Raw genomic sequence first — 24,018 nt, 5'->3', positions numbered from 1 at the left:
CTTCAAAATCAGAATTTGGATAAATATTGGTTAATAAAATGGATTTTGACAGTAAATATTTTGCAGTATCTCGCTTCTACTTCATAGATAATATAAAATTATTTTATGTTCCCTTGGTTCGCTTGTTTATTCAGTTTTTGTATGATTACTGTTGTGGTTTAATTAGTATTTTAATTATGAAGGGGGGTTGAGATTTTAGACATATAGGTGCCACTCATGAAATTAAATTGAAATTACGTCCATTTTCGGGCTTGTAAATTTCTGAATGCATTCATCTATACCTAGGTTACATTCTGCCCGAGAACCACATAGAAAGATCAAAGATACATAAAAGAGCACCCTACCAATAAAGAAACAATACAGTCATATTAACTTCTTAATATGTCTAAAATAATGGAGCAATATGTCCTCTTTGTATCTTAAGTTCTTAATTAGTTTTCATTCATTCGACTTCATTCAGATTTTCATTCATTCATTCTTTATGTACAATGCTTTATGTACACTAATAAAGCAAATATTATATGTATGCCTCTTTATGTACACTAATAAAATGAGGTCCGGCTATTGTTTGTTCTTTGAAGGGAGCGGTTCGGGTTCATGTGTTCGGACGCCTCTTGAAGACCGAATGTATAATTGTTCCTCTATTATTCAGCAAATATTATAAATGTAGATGACCGAGCTTTGTGAACTCTACAAAGCTACGGGATCTTGAAATACCGTTTTCTCCATAACATAACTGTAAGTTTATTCCTCGCTTGAGGATAATGTTAACTCCAAATCAATGTTTCGCTAAAAAGAAAGTGTTGTTTTTAAGATTTGGTTTTAGGGGGATGTAGGTTTCCCTTAGAAGCATGTGTATCAATACATTGTTTATAGTTATGAGAATTGTTTATAGCTATCAATACATTGTTTATAGCTTGAAAATGGATATATCCGATATATATCGGTTTTTGGGTACACCAATATATTTATCGATATCGATATTTTGGGCCTTGGTTTGACTGGTCACAAAAAATAGATATATATCGGTTTTGGGTACACCGATATATTAACCGATATCGATATTTTGGTCCTTGATATGTGGTCCTTTTCGGCTTTTAGGCTCTTCCCACTTACAATGTTGACTTGTACAAGATTAAAAATCACCAAGATTTTTAGAGAAACTTCATCCTTAAAAAAAAAATGCATGAGGATATTGGATTGTCTTCCACATGCTCTTCTTTGGGGTCCACCTTCTTTTAAACTCGAACAAATGGCAGTGATTTTGTCTAGCTTGAAGATTGGATTGACTTTTGAGTATAGTAATCAAAGTTCTACTATGTGTATGCTGAAATGTTAAAGGCAATGTTAAATATGTATGTATCCCTTACAGAGTGGACTTCCAACTAATAATTATTCAGAAAATATTCTTTAACGTAATGTGTGATTATTTTGTTTTCCTAATTTATTTTGTTTTATCAAACCTGTTCAACCCTTTGTAGTTTGGGACTTCAGCTCATTATACTCACCGGTTCTCCAAAAAGTCTCATGGGCGTATAGGAGCTAGAGTTGGAAGGTAAGCAAGGAAACCTTTTAGAACCTTTAAACGGTCAACATTTATGTTAGTTCTCCTAAAGTTTGAAATGTATTTTTTTTGTCTTTGGTTAAAAAAAATGAAACTTTGAGTTGGAGAAAAGCAAAATAAGAGCAGATGACACCCTGAATAGTGTCCCGTGTGTAGTTATATGTTTTTAGTACTCAATTTAGTCGTATTTTAAATGTGTTAATTCTATTGTTTTAAAATATAGGGGGTTAGATGTCACTCAATTAATCTAAGTAAAACTCTTTCTTTCTTATGGAGGGAAAATTTTCCACCAGAAGCGATGTGACAGTTGAAATTTAAAAGCAGGAGAGAAACAGTAATTCCTGATGGGTCAGGTTATGATGAAGCAAGTAACTTACATGGGATGTTGATGGACTTTTTCCTGAAAAATTTGCCTAGGCTTAAGCCCAAGTGCCAACTAGTCTACATTAATTGAGCTTACAACCGGTGGAGTCCAGGTGCGCCTGTTCTATATAAGTTAAGAAGTTTACCCTGTGGAGGAATGTGACCGTGGGTTTGGATAGGGGCCACAGTAATTCCACTCTACTCCTTGGGGGGTGTCTCATGGTGGAGACATAGGTGTTAACACTATTCGATTGCAATATAAGAGATGATGGTTATGAACAAGAAAATTCTTTTTAGTTTATCTATGATTGTTCGGATAGAACATGTACTAATCAATTTACTGATTTAGTGTGTTTTAAGTTGCCTTTAGGTTTTGATTAAAAGCTGATCAAGTACATAATCAACTTCTTTGCTTTGTCTTTTTTTTAGGCACCATTTTTTGTTGCAGATTTTCCTCTCAATGGTATGTTATCCCTACCCATCCTTTTTATGTTTGTTTCTACAGATTTTATTGAGTATCTAGCTATTTCTATTTGTTTCTACAGGATCCCATAGATAAGGGTAAACGTCCAATGGACCCTTATAAGGACCCTTGCAAGAAAAACAATAATTATGTTCCAGTTCAAGATGGACTCTACCTTCAGCCACCTACTCCTCAACGATCTACTCGCTCCCAGGTATTACAATCAACAATATACGTTATTGATAACTTCTATTAACATACTTTGAGTTACCCAAATTATATTAACACTCTTATTGGTTTCACATCATGTTTTTGAACTCTCTTTCAAATATTTATAGCTTCCTACGCAACCAATTCTTGACAAAGGAAAACGCCCTATAGACTCCTTTAAGGAACCTTCAAACCAAAACAAACATGTCTTTGTTGCCCCCCAAGATAGGCTCAATCTTCAACCGCCTCTTGGCTTCCAGGTATTTCTTGCTTGCATTGTCTTATGCTAAGTTGCATTGCCTTATTTATTTTTCTACACTGTTGCTTATGTATATTGCATTGTCTTATTTCTTCTTTTGCTTTATAAATGTGCAGCGCCCATCAGATAGTGTTTCTCTATCTCATCTCCCGCCATCCGGTTCTCATGTAAGATGAGCTTTAATTAAAATGTAATGCTATAATTGCTCATGCATTGTCCAAAAGGTGTTTTTGTACACTATAATTGTAGTAAATTCACTGCAATTTAATGCCTGCTTATATGTATACTATTTACCCACTAACTGTGTTGCATGTGGTTATCCATCTATTCATTTATAATTTGCTTTTGTTTTTGGGTCTTCGATCACTTATTATCCTTGACTACTTTATTCATATATTTACATTCCACTAATACTAACTGCCACATTTGCTATTCGGTTGATTATACTTATAATTAGGTGCAGATAACAAATAGAATGCTAGGACAGCGTGCTCGAAGGAAAGAGAAAGGAGCACTAAACTAATTGGCAACTCAAACTTCACCATCCAAGGTGCACAAGGTTCAACATTTAATGGTTCTCATTAACTTCCACAAACTCCACTTCAAGCTGACAAGCATCAAACACATAATAGTCCAGTTACACCTCATGCAACACCATACCGACGTCTTTCTTCTTCAGAGTCTCTTCGGAAATCTTTATCATTCCTTAATCCCGTAAGGCTATTTACGCTCCCCGAAGAACGTGTCACATCAAGTACCCATGCTGATTCATCGGCTCAAAACAACACGTGAGTACTTCACTTAGTAGTTTTCCTTAATCAAAATCTATATATAACTCACTTGTGCAAGTTTCATTGCAGTACATGTATCTCTTCTGCTTCCTCATCCTTACCTCATGCAATTCCACATTCAACCAATGAGAACTTTGTACCAACACCGTCTCACCAAAATGCAAGGTTAGTACGTGGTTTATTACATCTTTCTCTTGGTTCTTTGTGGTTTGGTTACCATAAGATCCTACCTAACATCACAAGTTTCTTCGCAGTGTAGTACGCGTAACTGCAGGTCTTCTACCTCATCTTTTGTCCATCCAATATCACATTCGACAAATGCAGCTTCTGCATCATCATCAACTAACCGAAATTCGCGGTATACTTCTTCACACTTATTGAAATTGGAATAACAAAAAAATGGCACCTTTGTCTAAATATATACAATTATTTCTCTTGTAGACAACAACCATTTGGGGATCCTGCACAATATTGTGAGGAGGTTCACAATAATGGTTTTGACCGTCCAATTTATGCTAATAATGCTGACATAAGTGATGATGAAGACGAAGTTGACAATATTGTTTCTAACCATCTGATTGAACAAGGAAGACACTCATTGGGGAGAATGGATGTTCAGTGTCCATTTTGTAGTGCACTCCATTGGATGGATGAACGACTAAAAGATTCATCATTATCACGCCCTCGATTCGGGACTTGTTGTTTTGCAAGGGAAAGTCAAATTGCCTCCACTACGCCATTACCTCCAGCCCTTAAAGCTTTATATGATGGAAAATGATCGCAACTCAAAGTCATTTCGAAGTACATGAGACAATACAACCAAGCTTTCGCATTTACAAGCCTTGGAGGAAATGAAGCGTGTCTTTCTTGGGCGAGGTCCAAGCCTTTTACTATACATGGTCGGTTCGTCATAGAACTGGATCTCTAATTCCCGACACCCGGCAGCCAACTTACTCTCAACTTTACATATATGATCCCAGTCTTGCATTGGATATACGTCAACCGTAATTCCCATTTGAACACGGATGTTCGAAGATAATTCATGCAACTATGCTCCAAGATAATTGTTTCTCGCTACTTTTAAGCCATGCATACGATGTTCTTAGATCCGCCTCTCTTCAACATGGTGAGAACTTCAATGTACCTGCTTATTTGCATTCTGATTACTACTAGAGACGACGCGTCGTTACAACTTGCCAACCGCGGATGAGATTGCGTCATTTTACCCGGGGATGGCGCGTATAATAATATGAGGGATATTGTGATATATCTTAAAAAGAGGGCAAGAATTCATGCGGTCGGTGAATGTCATCCAAGCTTACTTGCCTTTGCATTATGTGCTAATGTTTCCTTCTACGGAGAGCTTGGGTGGTCACTGATATGAGGCGCTCAAATACTAATGACCGATTGACACGGATGGATTTCTACTCTTATCGGATATTTGAACATACGGAGAATATTCTGCAATCTTACGCGGGCACAAACTGTTTCAAGAGTTTTTGGTGGATGGATGGGCAGTGACTGAACAGAACAAAATGAGATATTATAGGTTACAACAAGACAAGCTTCGGGCTGAACTTTATCAAGGTATCACTGATGTTGCAGCTGAAGCTTTCGACCCAAACCAGATTGGAAGACGAGTGGTCTTACCAGCATCTTGTGTCGGCAGCCCTAGGCACATGTTCGAAATTTTTCAGGATTCAATGACCATCACACGTTACAATAAGCATCCTGATATATTTCTCACAATGACTACAAATCCGCACTAGGACGAAGTTGTTGAGGAATTGTATGAGCACCAAACTGCAACTCATCGACCAGAGGTCGTGGCCCGTGTCTTTGAACTAAAGCGAAGGGCCTTGATGAAGGAAATTAAAAAGAAAGGTGTGCTTGGTACTGCCGTTGCACATGTCTACACCATTGAGTTCCGAACGCTGGTTGCCCCATATGCATGCACTTATATATCTTCGACATTCTCGACAAGATCCGTGATACACCTTTCAAGTTGATCGCGTTGTATGTGCGAGTTTCACGATCCGTAAACCAAACTCGAAGTTATTTCAGACCGTCCTCACATGTATGGTTCATGGTCCATGTGGACTAAATAATCCTAACTCTCCGTGCATGGTAAATGGTAGATGCAAGCATCACTATCCCCGGACTTTTGCAGATGCTACCACCATGGATAAAGATGGATATCCTATCTACCGTCGTCGTGACAACGGTAGATCATATATTGTGAGGGGGCATACAGTTGATAACAGGGATGTTGTTCCTTATAATCCTTATCTTTCTAAGATGTTCAACTGCCATATTAATGTCGAAGTTTGTGCTGGGATCCGTTGTGTTAAATACATTCACAAGTATATATTTAAAGGGCATGACATGACAACAATAGTGTTGAATGAGTTGGATGAGATCCAACAATACTTGGATGCGAGATACATTGGCCCACCGGAAGCAGTTTGGAGATTATTAAGTTTCCATCTACATGAGGAGATTCCCAGGTTATGGCGCTTGGCTTCATCTCCTCGAATGCACCGCGTAGTTTATAAAGCCGATGAACCAATACATGATATACTATCAAAGGCGGAGCACCAAAAGTCAACTTTGACCGCCTTCTTTGATTGTTGTGCATCGATTTAAGAGCAAGAAACCTCACTTATCAAGAGTTCCCGAATACTATGTCCGGAACAAACAATCTCGGACTTGGACAAGAAGGATAACGAGAGGAAAATTTGCTATTGGTAGAATGTATTTAGCCAGTCCCTAATTCGGTGAAATGATTTTACCTCGTTTACTTCTAACCGTTGTAAAAGGACCTCAATCATTTGATGATCTGAAAAGGATTGGTAATGGTCCTCCTTCCAACTTTTAAAGATGCATGTGTTGCCGTGGACTTCTAGAAGATGATGACAATGAATGGGTGCAATGTCTACAGGAAGCTTCAAATGCGGTGGATATCATCTTCGCCCGACTATTTTTTGTGTTATTCTCGCAGAGTGCAATCCTTTGCAACCCCAAACATTGTGGAATGATTTTTGGGAAAATATATGTGATGACCTTCCACATAAGCTTCGCACAATGTTCAACATTCCGAACCTACCCCCTGTTGAAGTGCAAGATTATGGTTTATTTCTCTTAAATGAGATTTTGATAGAGTCGGGATTAAATCAGCGGCTAATTTCCCTCTAATGCCGCCTCCTCTAACTACAAGATGGAACTTAGTTGTTGCAAACCGACTCATATGGGACCGGCGACAATTTTAGTTTGATCCTCAAAATGCAAAAGCACATGGCAACAGGGTTCTCCTAAATGCAGAGCAACGCTTTTCATATCAAACAGTGATAGATTATGTTTCCCAAAATCTAGGGAAACTCTTCTTTTTGAATGGAGCAGCAGGAACAGGCAAAACTTTTGTTTACAACACAATCGGCCGCTTCGGTCGCGTCTTTGAGGGCATATTGTTATTATGGTCGCTTCATCTGGAATAGCTTCATTACTATTGGTTGGCGGTCGTACTGCTCACTCGACCTTTCGCATCCCACTAGATATTCTTGATACCTCTGTTTGTGGGTTTAGTAAGAATTCAATGCATGCGAATTATTCAGGAAGCTAAACTTATTATTTGGGATGAAGTCCCAATGCAAAATAAGTTTTGTGTGGAGGCAGTTGATCGCACACTTCGGGATACTCGCGACAATAATAAACCTTTTGGTGGATTAACAGTTGTACTTGGTGGTGACTTAAGTCAATGCCTTCCAGTTATACCCAAAGGGGTTCGAGAACGATTAGCGTGCTTCCTTGGGTCTTCCTTCCTCCGGAGTCACATTCATGTTCTAACTCTTGCCCAAAACATGCGATTGGAAAATGGAAACTCTGCAAATATTGCGTTCGCAAATTTCTTAATGGAGGTACCAAACTGTGTATTTTTCTTTGTACTTTTGCTTAATATTGATATTCATTTACATCATTTATAAGGCTTTCTTGGCTCATGTGCCACTCGGGCGGTGGGCTTGTGGGCCATATTGACATCCTTAAGTGGTCGCCTCAAGTAGCCGAAAGTTTGTACATCAAGTTGCAGAGCACGTTTTGGTAAGTGAGATTGTAATTGTACATACAGTTGAAGCATCTTATACGTAGGCCTGATGTGCAATTTATTATGATATTCAATATCGGTCATCTCGGTGATCGCCCGTACCGTTTGTAAACCAATTATTTTTTTTAATGATTTTTAAAATTTTCTCACCAACCCGATTTAATTACCGAATTTACCGATTAATTGACCGAAATAACCAATTTCTCGCTAAACAGAGAAAAAAAATATTGGTTCTCCACCCATAAAAATTAAAATATATAAAATTAACGAATTGGATTCTTAGACCGTATTAATAATAATTTGTAAATGAGCCGTTTTAGTTTTCCTTTACATATAAGATTAGGAGGAGAAGGGGTTGAATATTGGAAAGACCGAAGTTAGTTGTTGAAACCGCCGCCACGATATCTTTCTATCGATTATGAGGGGAGAAAAGAATCAGGTCTGACGTAGTTCATGTAGGGGTATTTATAATTGTTGAGCATGTAAATCTGCAATAATCGCGGTACCGACGGTACGAGATATGTGACTGAGATTAGAGATCGTGTAGGGTTGGTGTTGGTAGGAATCCGTAATGATAGGGAGTGGTTGCATGGTTCAGATATATTGCGGTGATGGGATGTGTAAGCATATCTCCTCGGTAATGATTGCATCTGGACAAGGGATGATGTCATGAGATGAAGCGTTCTGCGTGAGCTCGTCCGTTGGACCTGTGTCACCCTGGAGCGAGCTCATAGGACGAACATCTTAGATTGGGCAATGGTGTCGTTGCTTGTAGTATGAGCCGAAGTAGATCACCTATATAAGGTGAGTCGCCATGACTTATGAAGCGAGCTCGAGGACGCGAGGACATGAGGTCGGTGTGGTATTTCTATTTATGCTAAACACGTATAATATACATTGGTTGTGTATATTAGTCCCTCACCTGACCCCTCTCATTAGGTCGCTCCAATTACGTAGGGGCTTACCCGATGAGAAATAATTCCACACGGGAAGCACGGAATAGTGGACCCAAGATGCAAGTGATAATTGGTTTGACAAGTCTTGAATTGATCCTAGAAGTGTAGGCTCTCAATTAGTAAGAAAGTTGTAGCTCGAGGAGCCTTGGAGCTTGAGTGAGCCAATGCTTTAGTAAGCGTTCGCGACCGAAGCTTATCTTAGAAGCATAGGTCCTCAACTAGTGAGAAGTGGTGGGCTATGTAGCCCTTGAGCTCAAGTGAGTGTGTTAGCTTAGGAAAACGTGTGATTCAGAGAACCGTAGCCAAAGTTATGGCCAAAATACCAAAACACATCCTAATTACTATGTATAACTCCTAAGTTATAGATGCTAACATGCAAATAATCACTCATTCGGTAATATATATGCTAAACATGTGACTTAGATATAGATATATAGATAACCATGCAAAACAGTTCCATTTGTATGTATATATACATTAATATGTAATTCATGACCGCTAACCGCATATATATATTCACAGCGATTCACATGATTCATACATAATTCTAGGCTAATACGTAAATAATAATCCATAAATTTTTCCTAATACTATATACATGGTATACATGCAAAAAACATAAAAAATTACAATAATATCGAAAATTTGGAACCTCAGAAGCCCCTTTTAAGCTTTTTGAACTGAAACAAACGCGTTTCAATTGGCCGACGCCGATTAATCCCAAAGGATTATCGAATTTTTCAGTCACAGGGCGGATATTTAGGCTCTGCGTGCGACTAATACCTGATATCGCGTGTCGATTAATTCGAATGATTTCAACTTTTACAAAGACTCTTATAATCGCTGCAGTGATGTTTCCCAGTCCTAACTTTTGGTACGGAAGTGGAACGAAAAATTTGTGAAAGCGAAACGGGTCTATTACGAGGTAAAAATAATGAATTTGAACAAAAAAACGTAAAACGAAACGAAAAAGAAAGGAAGGAAGAGAATGGGGGTTCCCCTTGATGCAACTTCCGACCAGAGTAGCAAGTTCTATTGCTTTACAAAGGCGTGGCCACGCATTTGATATATGCTTGTTTACTACTACTTAGAGGTTTGAACTCTCTAAATTGATGCAAAAGCACTCAAAGTTCCTTACTCACGATCTTCGTTTAAAGAGAGTTGGAATAAGGATTCGAACTAACCTAAAGTTTAGAACAACTACAAATTGGATGTTACAATAAAGGGAACTAAGGAGTAAGGTTATAATATTGATGCTAGGTTTTTCTTCCTACACAAACATTAAGAAAGACATTAAAGTTTGAAAACATGCACTTAATACCAAAATACAGATTTGAAAGAAAAGGTGGAGAGTTAATCCTCCTCATGTGAAACTATCATTAGTTGTTGATTTGAAAAGGTTATTTGATCCTTCCTAGACTCATGCAGACAAGCCCCCCTAATGGAAGAAAAGATTTGATCCCTAGCATGTATGGCTCACTTAAGAGCTCACACATGCTAGCAAGTGAAACTAAGCAATGACTTATCTCTAAGCTCATTGCTTTGATTCCTAACTAGACACTACACCAACTATCATTTTGGGATAGGGTGTAGAGCTAGTTGTTCTTCCTAACAACCTACCAAACCAACAAAAATTGATTTACCCTCACATGAGTTGGATTAACTCCCCAAAAGGGAAGTTAACTCATGATCCTTGGGACAAGGATTTATAAACTAAAAAAAACAAAAGAGAGATAGAGAATGTAGTGTCTTGCTGGATGTTGACTGCGAGTCTTTCTTGCTGGATGTGTTCGGCTTGGTTTTATGTGTTAAAATATCACCGAGGTGGAGAATGTAGAGAAAAAGGGATGTTTTTTTCTATTTCACGTTCGAGGCGCACTGCTTCCAGAGGCAGCTTACTCGCACCCCAAGAGCCTAGAGACAAGAGCGACTGACCAGCGCTTCGAGCTGCCATGAAGCGAATTTCGTGGGCCTCGCTACAGTAACCGCGAAATTTGTTTTTTGGTATAAAAACAAAATCAAGGTTTTGGAAAACCTAACTTTTTCCAAAACCAAGAAAGAGAGAGATTACAAGAGAGCAATTCTAACATGCCCACGAAATTCGTCAAACACAGATAACTTGTATTTGACCTTTACGAAATTCAGTTCTGGGCGCAGGTGCGCTCGCTCTTGGGCGCAGGTGCGCTCTGAACGTGAAATAGAAAAAAACATCCCTTTTTCTCTACAATTTTTCATTTATTTATCTGCGATAATTTTTTTACAAGGGCAGCGTACTTAGCACTTGGGTGTTTTCTTGAGCAGTTGAGCATTAGGGAGCTCTGGGACTCTACGGCCAGCTGCTTGTACCCTGAATAACTTCGACTTCTGCGAAAATATGAAAATTCTTCCATTGCTTCGACCTCTTGCTACCTAAATTAACTCCTATCGACCAACAAGTGAAGATGTTCAATACTTGACATCAAGAAACTGCTATAGTTTTCGACAATTTAAGCAATGCCTCAGCTGAAATGGACAAATGCTCAACTTTATCATTATTAGTTTAGTTAGCCTACTTTCCATGACTTCCAGGATATCGTTTTTGAAACTTGAACCTTGAAGCTTGTGTTTAGTTTACCGTTTGATGATCTTAAGATGTGCACGCAAGGATCAACCAATGGCTCAGATACTCATTTTAAAACTCGTAATAGTACTTCAAAGATGGGCAATAATCTAAGTAATGTACGCAAATACTAACAAATTTGCTGATTTTTTTCAACCCAATCAATTTGCTCCATTTAAAGTCGAACTAACTCGAGGCGACGAGACCCACCATAAAATCACTAATATTGCGATACTGATAGTCCTTAGATGAAATAATGGTTTAGGTTAAGACAGTCCAAAATTATATATCCAAAATTTACATTGTGCAAGGTATACAGAATGGATATATAGACAGACATGAATAAGTTTATTAATCAGAAACACTGGATTTATTCAAGACTGACAGAAAATATAATAAAAATAAATCTACAATACATACTAGGGGTGGGAATTTGGCCCTAACGACTCTAACCCGGCCCTGACCGACCCGACCCTAAGCCCTATAAAGCCCTTACAACTAAAGCCCTCACAGAGTTTAGGGCAGGGGGCCGACCCGACCCTAAGGCCTTCTAGGGGGGACTAGGGCTAAGGTTCAAACATAGGCCCTACCCTAATTCAAATTTAACCAAGCCTTAGTTATAGTTTTAAATTTTCACTATAAATATACGTACCATAATTGTCCAACTCTTTGTTAAATATTTTAAATTAAAATAACATTGTCCTTTGTAATTTATCACCTACAGTCTTATACCCAAAGGTACTTCCAATAACTTGTCTTATATAACAAAAACTTGTCAACCTATATAGCAGCTATGAAGAACAATGAGCACTAGCCTAATAAAAAAATATGATTTTATTCCTTTGATCATCAAATCAAAGTCTAGAATTTATTATTCTCAATTTATTTTTTCACTTACTTCTTATAAATTATATTTTTATTCACATCCAAGCCAAGTCTATAACTAAAGGTTTCCGTCCACACCATTAAAAGCGAAATACGAGCAGTTATTTGTAACACGAAAACCAAAAACAACCTCTGTCGAAAAATGGCATTTGTAAAAGCGAAGAAAATATATAGGCCCTACCTAAAAACCCGACCCTAAAACCCGCCCTAAAGCTTTTAAAGTAGGGTCGGGGGCTTGAGATTTAGACTTGTGACCCGCCCATTGCCCACCCCCCTCTGAGACCAATATAAACATTACAAACAATCCTACATAAGCATTATCTATCTAATAAAACACAATGGTGTGGGGCCACGGGGCCTCCATCCGATGGTTACCATTAATCTTTTCTAAGTTGTGACATGGCAAAATAAGCCAATCCCAAAGAGTATGCTCCCTTATGCCCTAACACTGGGATCTATTAGATCTTATTCTTCAAACAAACTATGTATGCCCTATCCTTCCTTCCTGGCGCCGTCACTCTAGAGAAAAAATTGCCTTGTTTCATTTCCACAACCAACACAGGTAAATGACGAAGCTTGAAGCCCAGGTAAATGAGGTCTGACTTCAGTTTTCATTCTTTTAATTTATTAATCAATCTTTTGTTATTTATGTACAATGCTTTTGTTCATTCATTCTGACTTCAGTTTTCATTTGATTCATTCTTTATGTACAATGCTTTTGTTCATCTCTGGAATGATTGAAGGAACGGTTAACAAAAGATTGATTGCCTGTATTATGACGAAGCTGAAGCACAGGTAAATGAGGTCTGACTTCAGTTTTCATTCTTAATCAATGTTTTGTTATTTTGTGTTATGGAAAAGCGGGAAAGAAACAAACTTAATTAAAGGTTGGACAAGTTGAAGTACTACGACCACAAATCGATGGTGTTGTGTTTGCATGGTACTCTTTTTTGCTCAACCAAGATGGTGTATAGTGAAAATGACTTCAAAATCAGAATTTGGGTAAATATTGGTTAATAAAATGGATTTTGACAGTAAATATTTTGTAGTATCTCGCTTCTACTTCATAGATAATATAAAATTATTTTATGTTCCCTTGGTTCGCTTGTTTATTCAGTTTTTGTATGATTACTGTTGTGGTTTAATTAGTATTTTAATTATGAAGGCGGGGTTGAGATTTTAGACATATAGGTGCCACTATGAAATTAAGTTGAAATTACGTCCATTTTCAGGCTTGTAAATTTACGAATGCATTCATCTATACCTAGGTTCTGTTACAGCCAGAACCACATAGAAAGATCAAAGATACATAAAAGAGCACCCTACCAATAAAGAAACAATACAGTCATATTAACTTCTTAATATGTCTAAAATAATGGAGCAATATGTCCTCTTTGTATCATAAGTTCTTAATTAGTTTTCATTCATTCTAACTTCAGTTTTCATTCATTCTGACTTCAGTTTTCATTCATTCATTCTTTATGTACAATGCTTTATGTACACTAATAAAGCAAATATTATATGTATGCCTCTTTATGTACACTAATAAAATGAGGTCTGGCTATTGTTTGTTCTTTGAAGGAGCGGTTCGGCCATGTGTTACGGGCGCTTTGCGAAAGACTGAATGTATAATTGTTCCTCTATTATTCAGCAAATATTATAAATGTAGATGACCGGAGCTTTGTGAACTCTACAAAGCTACGGGATCTTGAAATACCGTTTCTCGACCATAACCTGTAAGTTTATTCCTGCTTGAGGATAATGTTAACTCCAGTCAATGTTTCGCTAAAAAGAAAGTGTTGTTTTTAAGATTTGGTTTTAGGGGGATGTAGGTTTCCCTTAGAAGCATGTGTATCAATACATTGTTTATAGTTATGAGAATTGTTTATAGCTATGAATACATTGTTTATAGCTTGAAAATGGATATATCCGATATATATCGGTTTTTGGGTACACCGATATATTTATCGATATCGATATTTTGGGCCTTGGTTTGGACTGGTCACAAAAAAAATAGATATATATCGGTTTTTGGGTACACCGATATATTAACCGATATCGATATTTTGGTCCTTGATATGTGGTCCTTTCGGCTTTTAGGCTCTTCCCACTTACAATGTTGACTTGTACAAAATTCAAAAATCACCAAGATTTTTAGAGAAACTTCTGTCCTTAAAAAATGCATGAGGATATTGGATTGTCTTCCACATGCTCTTCTTTGGGGTCCACCTTCTTTTAAACTCGAACAAATGGCAGTGATTTTTTGTCTAGCTTGAAGATTGGATTGACTTTTGAGTATAGTAATCAAAGTTCTACTATGTGTATGCTGAAATGTTAAAGGCAATGTTAAATATGTATGTATCCCTTACAGTGGACTTCCAACTAATAATTATTCAAAAATATTCTTTAACGTAATGTGTGATTATTTTGTTTTCCTAATTTATTTTGTTTTATCAAACCTGTTCAACCCTTTGTAGTTTGGGACTTCACTCATTATACTCACCGGTTCTCCAAAAAGTCTCATGGGCGTATAGGAGCTAGAGTTGGAAGGTAAGCAAGGAAACCTTTTAGAACCTTTAAACGGTCAACATTTATGTTAGTTCTCCTAAAGTTTGAAATGTATTTTTTTTGTCTTTGGTTAAAAAAAATGAAACTTTGAGTTGGAGAAAAGCAAAATAAGAGCAGATGACACCCTGAATAGTGTCCCGTGTGTAGTTATATGTTTTTAGTACTCAATTTAGTCGTATTTTAAATGTGTTAATTCTATTGTTTTAAAATATAGGGGGTTAGATGTCACTCAATTAATCTAAGTAAAACTCTTTCTCTCTTATGGAGGGAAAATTTTCCACCGTAAGATGTGACAGATTGAAATTTAAAAGCGGAGAGAAATGAGAATTCTTGATGGGTGGGGTTATGATGAAGCAAGTAACTTACATGGGATGTTGATGGACTTTTTCCTGAAAAATTTGCCTAGGCTTAATCCCAAGTGCCAACTAGCCTACATTAATTGAGCTTACAACCGGTGGAGTCCAGGTGCGCCTGTTCTATATAAGTTAAGAAGTTTACCCTGTGGAGGAATGTGACCGTGGGTTTGGATAGGGGCCACAATAATTCCACTCTACTCCTTGGGGGTGTCTCATGGTGGAGACATAGGTGTTAACACTATTCGATTGCAATATAAGAGATGATGGTTATGAACAAGAAAATTCTTTTCGTTTATCTATGATTGTTCCGGATAGAACATGTACTAATCAATTTACTGATTTAGTGTGTTTTTAAGTTGCCTTTAGGTTTTGATTAAAGGCGATCAAGTACATAATCACTTTTGCTTTGTCTTTTTTTAGGCACCATTTTTTTGTTGCAGATTTTCCTCTCAATGGTATGTTATCCCTACCCATCCTTTTTATGTTTGTTTCTACAGATTTTATTGAGTATCTAGCTATTTCTATTTGTTTCTCTGAGATCCCATAGATAAGGGTAAACGTCCCAATGGACCCTTATAAGGACCCTTGCAAGAAAAACAATAATTATGTTCCAGTTCAAGATGGACTCTACCTTCACCACCTACTCCTCAACGACACCTTTCGCTCCCGGGTATTACAATCAACAATATCGTTATTGATAACTTCTATTAACATACTTTGAGTTACCCAAATTATATTAACACTCTTATTGGTTTCACATCATGTTTTTGAACTCTCTTTCAAATATTTATAGCTTCCTACGCAACCAATTCTTGACAAAGGAAAACCCCATGGACTCCTTTTAAGGAACCTTCAAACCAAAACAAACATGTCTTTGTTGCCCCCAAGATAGGCTCAATCTTCAACCGCCTCTTGGCTTCCGTGTATTTCTTGCTTGCATTGTCTTATGCTAAGTTGCATTGCCTTATTTATTTTTCTACTACTTTATTGTTTATGTATATTGCATTGTCTTATTTCTTCTTTTTGCTTTATAAATGTGCGGCCCATCGATAGTGTTTCTCTATCTCATCTCCCCCCATCCGGTTCTCATGTAAGATGAGCTTTAATTAAAATGTAATGCTATAATTGCTCATGCATTGTCAAAAAGGTGTTTTTGTACACTATAATTGTAGTAAATTCACTGCAATTTAATGCCTGCTTATATGTATACTATTTACCCACTAACTGTGTTGCATGTGGTTATCCATCTATTCATTTATAATTTGCTTTTGTTTTTGGGTCTTCGATCACTTATTATCCTTGACTACTTTATTCATATATTTACATTCCACTAATACTAACTGCCATATTTGCTATTCGGTTGATTATACTTATAATTAGGTGCAGATAACAAATAGAATGCTAGGATAACATGCTCGAAGGGAAAGAGAAAGGAGCACTAAACTAATTGGCAACTCAAACTTCACCATCCAAGGTGCACAAGTAGTCACACGTCATGTCATTGACCACCAACTAATGGGTTCAACATTGAATGGCTCTCCTTCACTTCCACAGACTCCACTTCAAACACTTCTCCCGCCATCCGGTTCTCATGTAAGATGAGCTTTAATTAAAATAATACTATGATTGCTCATGCATTGTCCAAAAGGTGTTTTTGTACACTATAATTGTAGTAAATTCACTACTATTTAATAACTTCCATTTAATGCCCTTATATGTATAATATTTACCCACCAATTGTGTTGCATGTGGTCATCCATCTATTCATTTATAATTTGCCTTTGAGTCTTGATCACTTATTACCTTTCACTACTTTCTTCATATCTTTACATTTTAGAGTGTTTTCTAATTTTAATACTAATTGCCATCTTTGCTATTATCCATGCATTCCTCTTTCTCCCAATCTATTCGGTTGATTATACTTATAATTAGGTGCAGATAACAAATAGAATACTAGGACAAATGCTTTCGAAGGAAAGAGAGGAGGAGCACTAAACTAATTGGCAGCACAAACTTCACCATCCAAGGTGCACAAGGTTCAACATTGAATGGTTCTCATTCACTTCCACAAACTCCACTTCAAGCTGACAAGCATCAAACACATAATAGTCCAGTTACACCTCATGCAACACCATATCGACGTCTTTCTTCTTCAGAGTCTCTTCGGAAATCTTTATCATTCCTTAATCCCGTAAGGCTATTTACGCTCCCCGAAGAACGTGTCACATCAAGTACCCATGCTGATTCATCGGCTCAAAACAACACGTGAGTACTTCACTTAGTAGTTTTCCTTAATCAAAATCTATATATAACTCACTTGTGCAAGTTTCATTGCAGTACATGTATCTCTTCTGCTTCCTCATCCTTACCTCATGCAATTCCACATTCAACCAATGAGAACTTTGTACCAACACCGTCTCACCAAAATGCAAGGTTAGTACGTGGTTTATTACATCTTTCTCTTGGTTCTTTGTGGTTTGGTTACCATAAGATCCTACCTAACATCACAAGTTTCTTCGCAGTACGCGTAACTGCAGGTCTTCTACCTCATCTTTTGTCCATCCAATATCACATTCGACAAATATATGCAACTTCTGCATCATCATCAACTAACCGAAATTCGCGGTATACTTCTTCACACTTATTGAAATTGGAATAACAAAAAAATGGCACCTTTGTCTAAATATATACAATTATTTCTCTTGTAGACAACAACCATTTGGGGATCCTGCACAATATTGTGAGGAGGTTCACAATAATGGTTTTGACCGTCCAATTTATGCTAATAATGCTGACATAAGTGATGATGAAGACGAAGTTGACAATATTGTTTCTAACCATCTGATTGAACAAGGAAGACACTCATTGGGGAGAATGGATGTTCAGTCCATTTTGTAGTGCACTCCATTGGATGGATGAACGACTAAAAGATTCATCATTATCCGCCCTCGATTCGGGACTTGTTGTTTGCAAGGGAAAGTCAAATTGCCTCCACTACGGCCATTACCTCCAGCCCTTAAAGCTTTATATGATGGAAATGATCGCAACTCAAAGTCATTTCGGAAGTACATGAGACAATACAACCAAGCTTTCGCATTTACAAGCCTTGGAGGAAATGAGCTGTGTCTTTCTTGGGCGAGGTCCAAGGCCTTTTACTATACATGGTCGGGCCGTCCATAGAACTAGATCTCTAATTCCCGACAATCGGGCGCAGCCAACTTACTCTCAACTTTACATATATGATCCCAGTGCTGCATTGGATATACGTCAACTTCGTAATCCCCATTTGAACACAGATGTTCTGAAGATAATTCATGCAACTATGCTCCAGTATAATTGTTTCTCTGCTACTTTTTCGCCATGCATACGATGTTCTTCTTAGATCTGCCTCTTTCAACATGGTGAGAACTTCAATGTACCTTTATTTGCATTCTGATTGCTACTAGAGACAGACGTCGTTACAACTTGCCAACCGGATGAGATTGCTTGTCATTTTACAGGGATGGCAAATGGCGTAATAATATGAGGGATATTGTGATATATCTTAAAGGAGGGCAAGAATTCATGCAGATCAGTGAATATCATCCAGCTTACTTGCCTTTGCATTATGTGCTAATGTTTCCTTACGGAGAGCTTGGGTGGTCACCTGATATGAGGCGTTCAAATACTAATGACCGATTGACACAGATGGATTTCTACTCTTATCGGATATTTGAACGCCCTGGAGAATATTCTGCAATCTTACGCGGGCACAAATTGTTTCAAGAGTTTTTGGTGGATGGATGGGCGTGGCTGAACAGAACAAAATGAGATATTATAGGTTACAACAAGACAAGCTTCGGGCTGAACTTTATCAAGGTATCACTGATGTTGCGGTTTGAAGCTTTTCGATTAAACCAGATTGGAAGACGAGTGGTCTTACCAGCATCTTGTGTCGGCAGCCCTAGGCACATGTTCGAAATTTTTCAGGATTCAATGGCCATCACACGTTACAATAAGCATCCTGATATATTTCTCACAATGACTGCAAATCCGCACTAGGACGAAGTTGTTGAGGCATTGTCTGAGCACCAAACTGCAACTCATCGACCAGAGGTCGTGGCCCGTGTCTTTGAACTAAAGCGAAGGGCCTTGATGAAGGAAATTAAAAAGAAAGGTGTGCTTGGTACTGCCGTTGCACATGTCTACACCATTGAGTTCCAGAAACGCGGGTTGCCCCATATGCATGCACTTATATATCTTCGACATTCTGACAAGATCCGTATACCTGCTCAAGTTGATCGCATTGTATGTGCAGAGTTTCCTGATCCAGAAACCGAACCTGAGTTATTTCGGACCGTCCTCACATGTATGGTTCATGGTCCATGTGGACTAAATAATCCTAACTCTCCGTGCATGGTAAATGGTAGATGCAAGCATCACTATCCCCGGACTTTTGCAGATGCTACCACCATGGATAAAGATGGATATCCTATCTACCGTCGTCGTGACAACGGTAGATCATATATTGTGAGGGGGCATACAGTTGATAACAGGGATGTTGTTCCTTATAATCCTTATCTTTCTAAGATGTTCAACTGCCATATTAATGTCGAAGTTTGTGCTGGGATCCGTTGTGTTAAATACATTCACAAGTATATATTTAAAGGGCATGACATGACAACAATAGTGTTGAATGAGTTGGATGAGATCCAACAATACTTGGATCTGCGAGATACATTGGCCCACCGAAGCAGTTTGGAGATTATTAAGTTTACATCTACATGAGGAGATTCCCACGGTTAATGCGCTTTGGCTTCATCTCCACTGGAATGCACCGCGTAGTTTATAAAGTCGATGAACCAATACATGATATACTATCAAGGGCGGAGCACCAAAAGTCAACTTTGATCGCCTTCTTTGATTGTTGTGCATCGATTTAAGAGCAAGAAGCCTCACTTATCAAGAGTTCCCGAATACTATGTCCGAACAAACAATCTCGACTTGGACAAGAAGGATCTGAGAGGAAAATTTGCTATTGGTAGAATGTATTTTGCCGATCCCTAATTCGGTGAGCGATTTTACCTCGTTTACTTCTAACCGTTGTAAAAGGACCTCAATCATTTGATGATCTGAAAAGGATTGGTAATGGTCCTCCCCTTCCAACTTTTAAAGATGCATGTGTTGCACGGGACTTCTAGAAGATAACAAATGAATGGGTGCAATGTCTAGGGAAGCTTCATCATGCAGACCGATATCATCTTCGCCGACTATTTTGTGTTATTCTCGCAGAGTGCAATCCTTTGCAACCCCAAACATTGTGGAATGATTTTTGGGAAAATATATGTGATGACCTTCCACATAAGCTTCATGCAGCACAATGTTCAACATTCCGTAACCTACCCCCCGAAGTGCAAGATTATGGTTTATTTCTCTTAAATGAGATTTTGATAGAGTCGGGTAAATCAGCGGCTAATTTCCCTCTAATGCCGCTGCCTCACATTAACTACAAGATGGAACTTAGTTGTTGCAAACCGACTCATATGGGACCAGCGACAATTTCAGTTTGATCCTCAAAATGCAAAAGCACATGGCAACAGGGTTCTCCTAAATGTAGAGCAACGCTTTTCATATCAAACAGTGATAGATTCTGTTTCCCAAAATCTAGGGAAACTCTTCTTTTTGAATGGAGCAGCAGGAACAGGCAAAACTTTTGTTTACAACACAATCGCTGCTACGTGTCGTGCTGAGGGGCATATTGTTATTATGGTCGCTTCATCTGGAATAGCTTCATTACTATTGGTTGGCGGTCGTACTGCTCACTCGACCTTTCGCATCCCACTAGATATTCTTGATACCTCTGTTTGTGGGTTTAGTAAGAATTCAATGCATGCCGAATTATTCAGGGAAGCTAAACTTATTATTTGGGATGAAGTCCCAATGCAAAATAAGTTTTGTGTGGAGGCGATTGATCGCGACCGGGATACTCGCGACAATAATAAACCTTTTGGTGGATTAACAGTTGTACTTGGTGGTGACTTCCGTCAATGCCTTCCAGTTATACCCAAAGGGGTTCGAGAACAGATTGTGCGTGCTTCCTTGCGGTCTTCCTTCCTCTGGAGTCACATTCATGTTCTAACTCTTGCCCAAAACATGCGATTGGAAAATGGAAACTCTGCAAATATTATTGTTATCGCAAATTTCTTAATGGAGGTACCAAACTGTGTATTTTTTTTTTTTGTACTATTTTGCTTAATATTGATATTCATTTACATCATTCTTTGTACTATTTTTATTCGTACTAATATTCATTACTATTTTCTGGTTAATTAGATAGGAAGTGACCTGCCGAGGCAGTTGAACTACCATCAACAATTCATCGATGTGCAAATCTTCGAGGATCTCATTTCTACTACATATCCTCATTAAAATCAACCTACCACGGTTACACCGAATATTTAACCGAAGCACAAATTCTATCTGCACGCAATGATGATGTCAATGATATTAATGCAAAGAAGCTTTAAATATGTTCCTGGGAAAGTACTCTCTTTCTAGTCTGCGCATAACAAGATTGCCGCAGACGAGGATGCAACGAATCCAGCCAATATTAATCAATACCCAAATGAGTACCTAAACTCACTTGATCCAAATGGTCTACCACCGTTTAGCTCAACCTAAAAGTTGGTTGTCCTATAATGTTGTTGCAAAATATTGCTCCCAAAGATGGATTATGCAATGGAACCCGATTGATGGTGGTCCATTGTCGACCTCCACGTTCTTTTAAAGAATTTTGACTAGTGAAAAGCGGGCAATCATGCATTTATTCCAAGAATATCTTTGTCACCGCTGCCTTTTTCTTCGATTTTCCTTTTCATATGACAAGAAGACAGTTTCCTGTGCGTGTTGCTTATGCAATGACTATAAATAAGTCACAAGGACAATCGGTGAAGTATGTGGGGATTGACCTTCGCACTGAAGTTTTCAGCCACGGTCAATTATATGTCGCACTATCAAGGTGCACTTCTTCGACATTTAATCGATTATTCTCCTCCCTCCAAATTCGGAAAGTCACACCCCAAACTTTGTTTACCCAGAAGTCTTACTATAATCCGTAAGTTCTTTTCATTTATAGTCACGTGTTGAGTAGTTACTCATTGAATTTATAGTCATCAAATTGATACATTTGTATTTGCTCTTACTTGGTTAATTTGCTTCGTTCAAATTATGTAGGTTTTGCGAATTGGTGTGTAATTACATTTTGTCAGTATTGCGTTGAAGAACTTTTTGTGAACCTTGGTTAGTTCTTTTCCCCCTAATTTCTTCTTTTTGATCTTACAACACCTGAATATATAGTTCTATACAAATCTATTTCAATTCCTACTAAATGGTGACGTCTGTTTATATGGTATTTAGCTGAACGAGGAAATTTCAATTCTCATATCTTCAAACTTAGTGATCTCTGCTGATTCTCAGGTATTTTCCTTTTCACTTTTTCATTTTTCCTTCCCTGGTCTTTCTCTACTTATTGTGTTGTTTAATTTTTTCATCCGTGAACGTGGTGATGGGACCTTGGCCAATCACTATAACTTAGTGATCTCTGTTGATTCTCAAGTCAAGTGAAACAGGTAACATCTCTTCTCTTATAACTCAATCTCTTTGATTTTCCATGTAAAGATTCAGTTCGTTTTAAAATCGTTTAGCCAGAGATGAATTATTTGTTTTCTTCTATGTAAAGGTTTAGTCTGAGCTTCTTCTGGTGTTGTTATAGGTATTTATTTGCTTATTTATTAAGGGTTCTATTTTTTGGTTTTGGGTTTGTCGAAAAGTATTAGTTTTGATTGATTTGAGCTTTGATTTGGTTCTGCTGCTTTTATAGGTATTTTAGTGCAGGTAGCATTTCGGTGGCTATTGTTTGTTCTTTCATTTGTTAGTGTTGTTACAGAAAGTCGCGTTTATGGAACTACCCCAATGGAAACTTTAGGAAATATGGTATATGTATACATTGTAAATATCATTTGTTAAGGGTGTGTAGACCTTTTGATAGTTATGGGACTCGAATGTATGTATTTTACTTGTGTTTTCGGTAATGACTTTGTACGAGGTGCTTTGATGATCTGGCATTAGTCGGGACATTCAAATACTTTGGCGTACTAAGTCATAATGTTGAAGTGCTCTCATTTTTGTAAGCCAATTATTTGACTGCTCTGTCATCTGTCGAGACGGTTAAGTAACTGGATTAACCAATGAGAAATATATGATTGTGGTTTTCAGGTTATGACAGGTTTATATTTATGAAATGTCAAAAATACAGAGGAGATGCTGCCAAAATTTTACTATAAAAACCACGTGTCATAGGTTTGTAATTGTTTGAGTTTTGGGGCGTTACATATTTGCTTGTTCCAAAACTTAAAAAGAGTCTATAGGTGAATACAATCGTTCATTGTTTCACTTCTAAATTGTCAATTTCTTCTTCCCTTCATTATATATAGTATTTCCTACTCACTCTATTTAACGAATTTAAAATAGATAATTACATACTTCTTCGATGAAGTTTCCTTAAGGCTTGGGATTTATGATAATGACCTTGACATTGGCGAATGAGGATGGGGTTTCTGGAAGAGTTATGATTGTCAACAATGTTATCTGTACTTTCGCTACTTTTTTTTGTACTTGGCGTACTTTTGTGGGTGCTCTTTTTGGTACTGTTTTGATGTCCTCATTCAAACCACTTGTGGGAGTCTGATTATTTATATGTTTCTCATATTGTTCTTATTTCATTTGGTTTAATTGGTGTTCTTCTATGTTTAAGTCCATTTAGATGAATGAGTCTAGAACATCTGTGCAAATCACTACCGGATTTATTGAATGAGAATTGTCTTTGCAGCCTTTTAACATGATCCAAAACATTGGAAAGTCATAAAAT

General features: G+C 37.7%; 1 protein-coding gene and 2 long non-coding RNA genes across 6 annotated transcripts; all 3 read left to right on the top strand.

The window, feature by feature from the left end:
• The first annotated feature begins 1,473 nt into the window (after positions 1 to 1,473).
• Positions 1,474 to 23,888, top strand: LOC147490529 (uncharacterized). 2 transcript variants are annotated; one of them, XR_015199966.1, is made up of 6 exons: positions 1,474 to 1,555; positions 2,357 to 2,390; positions 2,473 to 2,604; positions 2,729 to 2,860; positions 23,367 to 23,450; positions 23,622 to 23,888. XR_015199966.1 is itself a non-coding variant. In XM_086568982.1 (6 exons), the coding sequence occupies exons 2-6, from the start codon at positions 2,388 to 2,390 to the stop codon at positions 3,380 to 3,382; spliced, it is 384 nt and encodes a 127-aa protein (XP_086425108.1). In that variant the 5' UTR covers positions 1,474 to 1,555; positions 2,357 to 2,387; the 3' UTR covers positions 3,383 to 3,413. The 2 variants fall into 2 exon arrangements, 1 of the variants encoding a protein (XP_086425108.1); XM_086568982.1 differs by lacking the exons at positions 23,367 to 23,450; positions 23,622 to 23,888 and adding exons at positions 2,976 to 3,026; positions 3,317 to 3,413.
• On the top strand, positions 3,461 to 4,276 carry LOC147490531 (uncharacterized). The gene is made up of 4 exons (XR_015197844.1): positions 3,461 to 3,647; positions 3,720 to 3,815; positions 3,910 to 4,008; positions 4,092 to 4,276. It is a non-coding gene; the product is annotated as an uncharacterized LOC147490531 (long non-coding RNA).
• On the top strand, positions 16,533 to 23,331 carry LOC147490530 (uncharacterized). 3 transcript variants are annotated; one of them, XR_015199687.1, is made up of 5 exons: positions 22,137 to 22,206; positions 22,326 to 22,391; positions 22,509 to 22,568; positions 22,687 to 22,720; positions 22,831 to 22,851. It is a non-coding gene; the product is annotated as an uncharacterized LOC147490530 (long non-coding RNA). The 3 variants fall into 3 exon arrangements; XR_015199686.1 differs by lacking the exon at positions 22,137 to 22,206 and adding an exon at positions 16,533 to 16,706 and having other exon boundaries at positions 22,687 to 23,331; XR_015199685.1 differs by having other exon boundaries at positions 22,687 to 23,331.
• Positions 23,889 to 24,018: the final 130 nt, after the last annotated feature.

This window comes from Coptis chinensis, chromosome 6 (genome assembly GCF_015680905.1).
Source record: "Coptis chinensis isolate HL-2020 chromosome 6, ASM1568090v1, whole genome shotgun sequence".
Taxonomy (NCBI): domain Eukaryota; kingdom Viridiplantae; phylum Streptophyta; class Magnoliopsida; order Ranunculales; family Ranunculaceae; genus Coptis; species Coptis chinensis.
This window is presented reverse-complemented; position numbering and strand designations above follow the sequence as displayed.